The 12,602-nt window shown below is 41.7% G+C and overlaps 1 protein-coding gene across 4 annotated transcripts in view; it reads right to left on the bottom strand.

The window, feature by feature from the left end:
* Nucleotides 1-12,602, bottom strand: part of LOC136421347 (probable U3 small nucleolar RNA-associated protein 11) — a 44,026-nt gene that overhangs the window by 23,671 nt on the left and 7,753 nt on the right. For all 4 annotated transcript variants that reach the window (XM_066408583.1, XM_066408600.1, XM_066408590.1 and 1 more), the window contains exon 2: nucleotides 5,968-6,029. In XM_066408583.1, coding sequence (XP_066264680.1) covers nucleotides 5,968-6,029 — 62 coding nt within the window. The remainder of the gene's footprint in view (nucleotides 1-5,967; nucleotides 6,030-12,602) is intronic.

The following is a 12,602-nucleotide window of genomic DNA, read 5'->3' as shown; positions in this document are numbered from 1 at the left end:
TCTACTAGTAGAGATTGGAATCGGGATCTGAATATTGAGATTCCAATCTCTACTAGGAGAATTCTACCAGGACAATCTCCAATTCTAATAGAAGAAATTCGGATTGCATCAAAATGTTTTGGAAAAATAGACTGAATCATTTTACACCTAAAATTTCAGCATAGCTAAGCCTACATTCACCATTAATATTCAAGGCGAATTACTTCATGTTTTACTTCACAGCCAAAGACAAACTGGAGAAGGCCTACTCGCCCATACAGAGACAAGCACTGAAAGCAGCAACCGGGTGCCTCGAGAGAACAAGCACTGAAGCCCTGGAAACACTGGCAGGAATCCCACCAATCGACATTCACCTCAGCTGCAGACAAGCCCAGGCGTACCTGAGAATGACCTCAAAACACACAGGAAACCCCATCTACGACACCATATCTCACATGAAATCTCAAAAAACAACAACCCAGATAGGATCCCCGCTCCACCTACTCCAGACAAGACTCAACGAGCTAAAGGGAGAGATGGATGAAACCACCGTAGACAAAGAACCATACTACGACGCCAGACTCCCCCCTTTCACCATGGGCAGTATAACTGGAACATTTGCAGCAATGACCAACACCACAGGGGGAAAAGACAAGGCACGTGAAGATATCCTGGACACACTACAAAACATCTCAAGCAGTAAGGAACCAACAACAGTCATATTCACAGATGGCTCAGCGCTAGCGCTAGGAAACCCAGGGCCCACTGGGTGCGCTGCGGTCATCTATGAAAGATGGGGGATCACTGAACCTTTCGCAGTACGCAAACCTGTAGCAGCCAAGTCTAACAACTATGAAGGAGAACTTGAAGGACTTCACCTTGCCATCGACACCATCAGCAGAAGACAATCCACTACCACTAACTTAAAAGTCCTCATACTCTGCGATTGCAAGGCTGCAATAGAGAGCGTCTTAGGAGTACAGCTAGTAGACGCCTACAACAGCCTGGTGCACACCATCCGCAACAAACTACGAGCACTCAAACTGCAAGGTCTCACCATACAAATCACCTGGTGCCCGGGACACATGGGGATCCCAGGAAACGAGATTGCAGACAAGGAAGCCAAACTGGCAGCAGACGAAGCTACAAACATCCAATACACATCTTGGACGAAACATCAAGCCATGAAGCACATTGAAGCACAAGCACATGAGAGATGGAACAGAAGGATGAAGCTGAACATGAGAAGTGAACACATGCAGAAAATCGCCACTAACATGAAGAAGAAAGGCGGAACACATGGAAGAAGAAACACACATTGTCAAGTAAACATCAATCAGCTAGTGAGCGGCCACACCAGACTCAACGCCTACCAAAACTGGAAGAACCCAGAGGTCTCACCAAACTGCCCAAACTGCGGTGCTCTGGAGACCACCAGACACTACCTGTACCACTGCCCTCGGTACAAAAAGGAAAGACAACACATGCTGCTAGAAGCTGAGAACTTATACGAGACATACAACATTGCAGAGGGAAGCAGAGACACGGATATCGTTACTCTAGCTGGGATGAGAGAAGACCTTTCCGAGACAATCAACAAGCAGATGTACTTAGCTCTCTCCCGGTACATCGAGAGCACACACAGACTCGATGTGCTCTCCTAGAAACACTTCCAGCAGTACGCAAGCACAAGCCACCGAGAGTTAAACACCTATAGCTAGAGAGACATCAGCCTCGTATGAACCAAGCGTAACACTGCACCAAGAGACCACGTCTAGCGATATAATAGACGTTAAACAAGGACAACAACAACAACAATGTTTTAGATATCTGATAACTTTGACATCAACTTTGGAACTGGCTTGGCAGGGGTGAATTAGCTCTTATATACCGAGTCACTAACGAACTGGAAAAACTGGTTGAGCATATTGAGTCACTAACTCATAATGGCCGTATGCAAATGTATCTGATTGACATTTCAGTAGCATTTCACTAAAGTTGGACTAGACGGCTATCCCCATTGGTTACAATGTGTCTTGACAGAAGGTTTATTAGATATCTAAAACATAAAGTGATTCACCTAAAATAGTAATGGTGAATGTAGGCTTAGCTATGCTGAAATTTTAGGTGTGAAATGACTCAGTCTATTGTCCTGGTAGAATTCCAATCTCTACTAGTAGAATCTGGAATTCTGGAACTCTACTAGTAGAGAGTCTCATTGGAATCCCAATATAATATATATTCGGATCCTGATTCCAATCTCTACTAGTAGAGATTGGAATTCCAATCTCAACTAGTAGAATCCAGACCTCTACTAGTACTAGTAGAGATTGGAATTCCAGTCTCTACTAGTAGAGACTGGAATTCCAATCTCTACTAGTAGAGTTCCGGACTCTACTGGATTCCAATCTCTACTGTGACATATATATATGCATGTGGCAGTTTACAGCTATCAGTTGACTGTTGCGGCAAATATTCCTCTGCTGCCAGGACCTGTCCCCAGAGGCCATACAGTGGTTAAAACACAAAAGGATAATGGAAGGAGTTTCACCTTAATTTTGCTGTTTTCCATAACAAGACCTCAATACGTGTAACATACGTAATTAGGGGCAGGGGCAACATTTAAACAGATACATATTATGCAAATAAGGTCCCCACTTGCATAATTGATGCAAAAATGCAATGAGTCCTTAGTGGTAAATGATGGGAATTTCATATTGTGACATGCATTGACATGGATTTTTGGGGAAAGCTGGGTGTTGGGATGGAAAATGTGAAAAAAAGTGAGACTCTATTCCAAATTAATATCCCTCACTGGGAAGCCCGAATATCATCTCCCTGGTCTTTCGCGGTTTTATTTAGTGGTTATAGCACATGACCAGGCGTTATGACACCATATACACCGAGGAACAGGTGGGTCATTAACATTATTATCACATAGCCTATCCAAACTGACCCATATAAGAGAGACAAATTTCTGTATAATATATATACATAGATTCTATATTTAATACTATACATGTTAAATCAATCCATTGTACATATGAACTTCATATAATCCAATGTAAACAAGCGGTGACTTGTCTTCGAGCCGACATGGTTGTAAATTGACGAGTTGTTAGACGCCTAGGTGTGGTAAGAATCGTGCATGTTTACAGGCATCCCCTTTGCTTGTAGTTTCCCCGGATGATCATTGCTCAAGCCGGAAAAAAATCCCACAGAAGCGTACACATATCGAGCCGAGATCATTGTAAGAATTTGGGCGATTTTGACCGTAATTCTTTCGATGCCAACACATCGGTTTGGGGAAGTTATGTGTTCGTGACTTGGGCCCTGGGGAGGGGGGCATTTGTTTTGAACAAGACGACATCACTTTGCCGGCAATATTTTTTATTTTCGCCAGGTAAAACCCCTCAGAAACGTGAACATACCGGCCTGGAGTCCTGTTGGGTAGAAACGTAGGAGGTTTCATGGGCGATTTCTTTGTCGGCCAAGATTTGCTACTTTGGAAAATACAATGTGATGAGTGGGGAGGGGACTCTGTGTGCCCGCTGCTTCTTGTTGGTCACACTCGTCAGCTTCCTTAACTGCTGAAGCATGTTCCTGTGCATCTTCCCCAACTTCCCACGACCCGAAAACTGCCTCTAAGTTGGCGTCTGACAGTTCGTCAACAAAAAACTCTGGTACCCCGTCCATAACGATCGAGGAGACAATATGGCGGACGTTCAAAAGCGTTCTGCGAACTGTCGTCTAATCTGGGCCGGTTCCACTTTAACGGCGGGGGTGTGAAAAATATTGTCTTTAGTCTTTCCATTTGAATTTTACTTGGAATTCAATTTCTTTCCTTTTTTCATGTAATCTTCATGTATTCTAAGGACATTTTTGGGAATTTTAAGAAAATAAAGATATATCAAACAAGGTTAAGAAAAAGATTCATCAAAAAGATACCCCTTCTACAAAATGTAACGGTTGTGTTATGACATGACGTCAATAAGTGGTGTGCTATGGCCTTATAACAGACCACTTATTGTGGGCAATGGGGGCTTCTGATTGGTCGACGCCATCTGGCCATGTGATAATGTGGTGTGAGGACCCAAATGTTCTTATTTCCAAGTCCCGGGGTAGGTGCAACGTTTCTACTCTACTCTGTAACCTTGAATGAGGGGGCGGAAATTGGGAAGTTGCTAAATGGAGGATCAAGCTCTGCCCTGGCCGGTACCCTAGCCCGGATGGAAAGGTGAGAGGGTTGTGCGCTGGGTCAGCTAACCGCTATGTCAAAAGTTCTTGCTACCGATACACCAACACAGCGCCAACAAACTCAGAAAGTCATTCTTTTCGGGCGTGGAGAGGACTGAGGTAGTACCAACGTCTCATATGACGAGTGGAAATGAAAGCCGAGAGGAAGTTTCCATTCCGAGGGAGTCTTTGGCAACACCCAAACAAGAAATTAGAGTCTCAGCTTGGAACGTGCGCCTCATGTTCGAGACAGGTAAAACACTAAAATGTCATATTAGTTTTTTATTACTGCAGTGCTTTCATCAGACGCACAGACGGGTATGAATCAAGCCTTGTGGTACGTAAATCCTTGTACAAACACTTGTTAGATCATTGCTGGAATACTGTTGTCAGATTTGGTCACCTCTGTCTCGTAATATGATGTCCCTGTTGGAGGGCGTGCAGAGGCCTGTGAACTTAAGATTACAAGGCTAGACTGACATTCCTCACCACGTTACCGCTTACATATAGGAGGGAGATTTCTGATATAATGTTGTTTGTTGAGTCCATGTCAAATGTGTACGACCTAGACATGCATAATTTTGTATCATTTTCCACTAGACCAACAAGAGGTAGCCGGTCTCACATGTTAATGCCAATCCGTTGTAAAACATCAACATTTGCAATCTTACATTCCTCGCCTTGTAGCCGAATGGAACAATCTCAATGTCTCAGTTGGAGACATGAGGGTGTTGGCCTCACAGCAGTCTGAACTTCTGTCATTTAAACGGTGTCTTGTCAGGTTGCTTTAAGAGAGGTTCAGAGATCACTTTGCAACTGAAAATTTCTGTACATGGACATCTGCCTGTAGATGTGCTACGTGTCTGGCTTTAAGACCTCGGTAGTTTGCTAATAGTAATAGTGCCACTCTGAAATAGTGCAATATGTTCATTTTAGCCGTTAACTATGTTGTTGGGTAGATAAGTGTAATATGTTTGATTACTCTTAGTTATTGATTAGGCTATTTCATAATTATATATTTTAAATGTTCATTATATCTGATGTTGGATGTACCTCTGTGGGGTGAGAGCTGGAAAAGGCATCATTGCCTGTTCTCCCATCCCTTCCACATTTGAGGTGAATTTTAATAAACAAATAAACAAATAAACTACAGGTTGTAAAGGAGATGGAAAGATACAGCTCAAACATCCAAAGTGTAAGTGAAATTAGATGGTAAGTTACCATCTCATTTCACTTACACTCTGGATTAGGGGTGGATACCGGTTCGCTGGACCTGATTCGGACCTTCATAACATCCAAGAACCGAGTCCAAAAAACCTGAAAGCCAAAAACCTGAGTCCAAAAAAACAAGTACAAATATATTTTTCTATTTTGTTTGATAAAAAGTGTATTGAGTGTCCCCCCTGACAAAAAAGGCATTTAGAATAAGTGCAACATTCATATATCAAATACTGGTTTATCTTGAAAGTCTTCTCACCAAGAAACTTTTATAGGCGTGCGTGTCAGTACTATTCTCGATGCTTCAGATTGGTGTAATAAAACAAAACATCAACAGCTGGACAGAATCAGGTCCAGGTTCAGGTCCGGACCTGAACCTAAATCTCTGGACCTAAACTTGGACTTGGACCTTATTAAGCCGAACCGGTATCCACCCCTACTCTGGATATTTACTAAGACTCAGGCATAGCAACACTCAACTCAGGCGAAACAATATGTTATTCAGGTTAGACCCATGTGACGATTTTCACTTACTTCGATCTCAATTGGTAGTCCTTCTTCTTCTCTAGAAGGCCAAGATGACTCCTGGACGACAGCTTCAGTAAAACAAAATAAACAGATAATATAAATAACTGGTACAATAATATGCATAACTAGGAAAACTACGCTCTCCTTTTTCAGCAATCCGCTCCAATGAGGAAGAAGGCTTCCGCACTGGATTTCCAGGGCTGAATATTGGTCAGGATCATTCGTAGATTCAACTACGCATGTGCAGTGTCAAAGGTGAAGGCCCCTAGCTTGTAAACAGTTCTGTCTCGACCATTGTCTCAATTTGCAAAACAGCGTTTAAGTTCGTTAATCTACAAGAACCGACGATTGAATAATTGGTTTGAATTTCATGCTTTATGGGAGGTTACAAGCTAAGTCCCTGCGAACATGGCCTTCAACTCAGCTGAATAAACCCATTTTGGAGTACACACAGGGCTCAAAATACATTTTTGGACATAGGTGCACTGGTGCACCCAACCAGAGAAATTAGGTGCACAGAAAGAATTTTGGGTACACCACAAAATAAAGTTGAATGTCAGCAAAACACAATTACAAATTCTAACGCCCTAGAGAACATCAATCTATAATTCTATAGTTAACTTCAACATTGCAACTGCAAACAAGTAATACATCAAATAAAAGTACAACAGTTTACTGTTACAAAAGGTTATACATGTATTGCTTTTTCTGATACTTACATTTCAATAATATTCTGTATTCTAGTGTACAATAGTACCTTAACCCTATTAGCCTACAATCATATCTAGGTGCACTAGTACTGGTGCACCCACAGTCAAAAATTAGGTGCACAGCTCCAATTTTGGGTGCACACAGGTGCACATACATTTTGTATGCATGCACCCAATATTTTGAGCCCTGACACATGTGCAGTGTCAAAAGTGAAGGCCCCTGAGACATACACAATACCGGTCTGGGCGCTGTTAATGTTATGCAAATCGAGACAATGGTCTAGACAAAACTGCTTACTAGTACAAGCTTTCACCTTTGAAACATGCGTACTCGAAATTCCAAGTGGGCTTATAATATTTAGGGCATGTAAGAGGGCCTGCATGGGGGGGACAGTGATTACGAATTACGCAAAGATTTTGCCGATTATGAATTACGTTAAATTCTCAGAGCTGATTAAGAACTACGTTAAATCAAGAGTCTTCCCAACAGCCCATAAGTACACTTTTAATCTAAGGCTCTCTTTACATTATACTTTTGTCATCAGCGCCACTGGCGTCAGCGCCACTGGCGACAGCGGGAACCCCGTGAAAGACAATTCCCGTCGACGTAGTCCCGCTGTCAAGGCCGTCGCCCGTCAGCACAGCGGGAGTCCCCGTCAACTTCAAACTCCGTCTGAAGAGAATACGTCGGGCTCGCGTCAGCGGGAGTCAGGGTTTCGGCGATTAGCATAAAGCACGCGCTGATTAGTATACTGTAAGTCTACTTAGATCCCCGGTATATATATATAGAGAGAGATTCGCGGAATCCGCGGCGACTTTTGTGCCGTGCATTCATTTCCCCGCGGATATGTTTATCGTACTTGTGTCCCCCTCCCCACATTTACGAGTGATGAGCATGGAATATCGACACATAAACAAGGCTTTGCATTGTAGTTTAATAAGGGCGGGGAGACGCCGTCTACCGTTGTACAATCATACAATTTCTTTTCTTGCTTTTGTTATGCTTGCGCACAATCGAAATCGGTGCCTCATTACGTTGATCTCATTAAAAACCTGTTATTCAAGACTCAATCAAAAAAAGCCAGCGAAAACTTACCAAGTCCTTGCAAAATACAACACTTTCGCCCGACCATTTGAGCCCATACGCTGTAATTTGCCGCGATTTGCCGATATTTGTGGTCGTCTTCGGCGAAGAGTCTATTTTATCCCGTGAAAATTTTGTGTAGGTAGCGTAGATGAATTGTATTCTTTACGCCGTAATTTCACAGGTTCAACCTTCAAAATAGCGACGGCATTTTTACGTGCATGTTACCGCTTGTATGTTGTAAGCGCTGATTGGTTCGCGTCAGAAAACATGTGCTATGATTGGTTGACTACAAGCTTTCACGTGATTACATGTGGCGGGAATACCCCCAAAAAATTAGAATGGCGGGGTGAAAGACTGAGCGCTGTACGCTGTACGTCGAGCGACCCCGAAAACGGTTGCCTGATCAGTATATGGTCGGAGAACGAGATCCAGAAGAAGCTGGAGTCATCCAGGAACAAGATAGCCTACGTAAAATATATAACAGCGGTTGCGAGAGGCCGAGCAAGTAAAAGGAAAGTTCGCGACCTGCCCGATACTTTCAACAAGATGGCGAAATGCAAGCACCGCAGGTGTCTGTCAGATTTCCGGGTGGTGTGTCTAGAGACGTCGCGACAGCGGCCTCCCGACAGCGGGAAATTTCGCCGCTGAGGCGAAAAACGTAATGTAAACTGCCCCTAACTATCTAGTTCTGCTTCAAAACTAGTGCTATTTTATGTTGATTGGGGGTGACGATGAATCTGTTTATAACCACACTAAACGGTATATAACTTATATGAATAGCTGTGACGGCAGCAGGAAATTTCGTATGGGAGGTGAGGGGCAAGATATTGCTGATCGTATGTACATGTATGTGGACCACATCGAGCCCCTAAGGCGTCCATGATTTTTCTCTGGGAAAATTTTCAAATCTTGACCCTCTAAATAGCTATTTCCTTAGTTTTGAGTATCAGATTTTGCCTATATCTGATAATAACAGGTAATAAACAGGTAGGTTATATTTATTCAATTATTCCTCAGGACCATACCTATTACTAGTAAGTACAGTCAAACCTGCCTAGGCGACCACCTTTTCAACGCGACCACCTGGCCATGGCGACCGCTTTTTCTCGGTCCCGAAAATTTTCCCCATAGGCACAAGCATTAAGCTGCCTGCCCATGGCGACCACCCGTCCAACGCGACCGCGACCGCCACGAATTGGGACCGCACAGCACAATCCCTGCCCATGGCGGCCGCCTAATTTTCAAGCGTGTGGTGACATCGGATGATTTTGCTGTCGGATTTCACGGAAATGTTTTCAAGACTTTAAAGGACAAAATAAGGACAACAAGATTGGCAACATAAAAAGATGTTGCCATGGCGACGGTGGTCTCTGTTAACGTTTTCGTTTTTAGGCCACATGCAAAAAAGGACCTCGCATGATTAATTGCATAAATCATATCAGTCGATCACCTTCTCTACCAAAATAACACAAGTTGTCCAATGTATGAAAATCTTGTTTTCCCAAAAAAAGATATCGTACCATTTCCTCATAAATTATGTAAATGAGGCCCTCTATGCAAGATTTGTGTCTAATAGTGGCCACATTTACTTAACTTCCAAATGGTACAAAAATGGAATCCCCATCATTTACCACTATGGATTTATATTATTTTGTCATTAATTATGCAAATTAAGTATCAATTTGCATAATTGATATCTATCAATATTTATCTCTTTCTCAGTTACAAATGTCATGTGTTTGAGAGTCCTATAATAGAATGCAGCTGATTTATTAACTGTCCTCATTAATCATGCAAATCAGATATTGATTTGCATAATTTGCATATGATTATGTTAATCATCACTTAAGCTATCTACACACCAAAAATTATGATGATCCGTCATCCCCTTCTTACGTTATTCTCTTTCAAAGTTTGAGTCAAAATTAGCTCCTGCAGTTCCAAAAAAAGCCGCTAGGGGGTCCAAATCTACAGGACATATTTTCCTAACAAAGAGCTATCCAGCACTTAAAAATCATGACTATAGCATGTTCAGAAGACGAGATTTGAAAAGTGAAAGTTCCCCTGCAGTACTATAGAAAGTCGCTAGGGGGCCAAAAATCCAATGATTACAAGGTCTCTCACAGACCTACCCACCTACAAAATATGAAGACAATACATCCAGGCATTCTTGAGTTATCGTCCCATGGACTTTCACATTCCTGTACAATTCCTAGAATTCTTGCAATCTGCACACAATATAGTAAAAATTTGGCTCGCCCCTGAGGCGTCGCCAAAAATATATGGAATAGCAGTGTTATAGCATCGATTCCTCCATGAAGTGTTTTGATAAAACGTTCCCACTATAAATATTGTAAAGAAAAATGTTTGTGATATTGTTGTGCCAATCGTAATCTCCTTGCGTAATCTTATAGTTTACCGCAAACTCAGTTCGGTTTAAACTCAATTTTCAAAACGAATACGTAGTGCATGGCGTCAAAAAGTCAGATTTCACAGAAATTACTATCTATTTCTTGTATTTTCAACAAAAATGTGTCTGTGTCTTACTAAATTCCGCCCAAAAATGACTTCGCGGCGGGCAAAACATCGGGCGAGAAATGTTGTCCTTGGTCTCGACGCCATCTTGGATTTGGGCATTTTGGCGCGGCCCTGATTTGGCGTACCGCTGACCTTTCTAAAACACGATGCTTTTGTGTATGAACATTAACAAATACTCTTGTCATCGATGAAAATTAATATCCTTATTTTCTTTTTATTTTCATGAATCTCACAAACCTTTATTGGACGCTGTGCGTTCTGCTGCACTGACTCATACCTTTCGATGCGGTCGCACAGAGCTAGGCGGCGTGGCGTGACGAAATCACTGTGACCGTTCCGTTTTCATCTTTAGTTGTCAGATCGAAAACTTTTTTACCCTTTTATCCAGTGGCCGGCGTCCTAAAAAAGGCTGGGGCCAGCACACTATGAAAAGTTACGTGTGCACAAGGTTTTCCGCCATCTTGCTCATTAGTGTACCACGTGACTGGGCTGACTCTGTCCCAGGGCACCCCAGACTTCTAGTACTTCCAGATGCGCAAAAGACATTGGGAACGAGGCATAGCTTTCACGCCTGCGCACTGGTGCCATTTGCAAAGAGGAATGTCCGGGCTTCCAGATCGTGAAAACCGCTTCTTTTTACGGCGAATTTTCGGTGAGTTACGACTTTTTGAAAGTATGAGTTGGTCTCAGGGGGATGAGTGAAGACCTTAATGATGTCCTGGAGTAATTAGGCTGTAGTTTTCTTAATTATTTTTTCTGGAAGTAGCCTATTTTTTTGGTGTATCCTGAGATGTTTTAGAGCCATTTTACAATGATGTCATTCAACGACGCGGCCGTATTTTTAACGACACGAAGGATATGCATGGGTATGTCGACACGAAATATATGCATTGGTCTCGTTCCCATAGATTCTATTGTATGGATTAATACAGATTGAGTATAGACACAAAATACTGGGATGTTCTAGACTTGAAAAAAAGCTCTGCTCGAGCAGAGTGTGTACAGGCTGAAATAAATAGATAATATCATTACATGCAAAAGCTAGCAGCACCAGCACCCATTCCCACAGGTCAGTGCTGGTCTCCTTGGAGTCCTGACTGCATTGTAATTGTGTTTGAAAAAGCCTGTAAGTAATTTAGCCTACTAGTATACTATCATCATAATCATTTTCAGAAAAAAGTATATTGTATCAGTATGTATGTATGTATTAGATATGTCAGATAGTGTCAATATTGATAATATCAACATGTTGTTCATATGCACTTCAGGTGTCACAGATGGGGGAGCACAGAGAATACCTAGTGACTGTGAGTGTCTACAGAGTGTGCAGTATCAAGATGAAAGGATGGTAGGGCATATTAATGCCAGAACATGTGCAGCAGAAAATAGAAAGTGACTCAGATTAAAATTCTCTGTTTATGCTTTAACTGTTGTTCAATTGAATGTTTTAAATGTAAATAAAACTTCACTGTACATGCTGAATACCAGAAAGTCTCTGTCATGTTGATATATAAATTTTTATGGTCACATATATACAGAACTTATAAGTTATATCCTGTACAAGTTGCCTACCTGGCCGGTTTGACTGTACCCAGATATAGTTGACTATAAAAATTGCAAATGCACTCTCTGTAATCTCAAATATGAACCGTGCACATAGATAGATATCTCCTTTTCCAAATGAATTTGGTGAAAGAGAGGCATTAAAAAAGGTAAATAAGTTATCCTCAATTGAGGTGAGGCATATCAACAATTTTGGACTGAAGTCAATACATACATGTACACATGCAGTGTAAAACAAAAAAATCTGTAAGAAGATGAAAATATGGGCCTGTCACATAATTTAGCAGTTTTGAAAAGATTGATACAACAGTGCTTCGAATCAGGACTATGGTACTGCCATTCAGTCTCTGGTATTTATAGGTTCCAAGGTAAGGTTCCAAGGTAAGGTAGCTGTTATCTTTTTGTTATACTAATTATTTATGATCTCTGCATGACAATCAAATCATTTAGTAGTTCATGATGGTAGAGGTTAAATCAAGTTACCTACAGCTTTTTGGTGTAATTATTTCCATAAGATTATATCATTAATGGGCATTGAATACACATTGAAGACCTCTTAAAACAGATTTATTTTTAGTCAGGTCATACCAATGATGGCATATCTACTCAATGAACAGTAAATTTCTGCTATCAAATGAACAGAAGATTATCACCTTAGTCGGGTCATTTGAACATCATTCCTCTCCGACGTCAAGCGTTAGTGTTTACATAGCGTCATTGCCGAAGACAAAACACAGACATCG

The sequence above is a fragment of the Branchiostoma lanceolatum genome, chromosome 1 (assembly GCF_035083965.1).
Source record: "Branchiostoma lanceolatum isolate klBraLanc5 chromosome 1, klBraLanc5.hap2, whole genome shotgun sequence".
Classification (NCBI taxonomy): Eukaryota; Metazoa; Chordata; class Leptocardii; order Amphioxiformes; family Branchiostomatidae; genus Branchiostoma; species Branchiostoma lanceolatum.
This window is presented reverse-complemented; position numbering and strand designations above follow the sequence as displayed.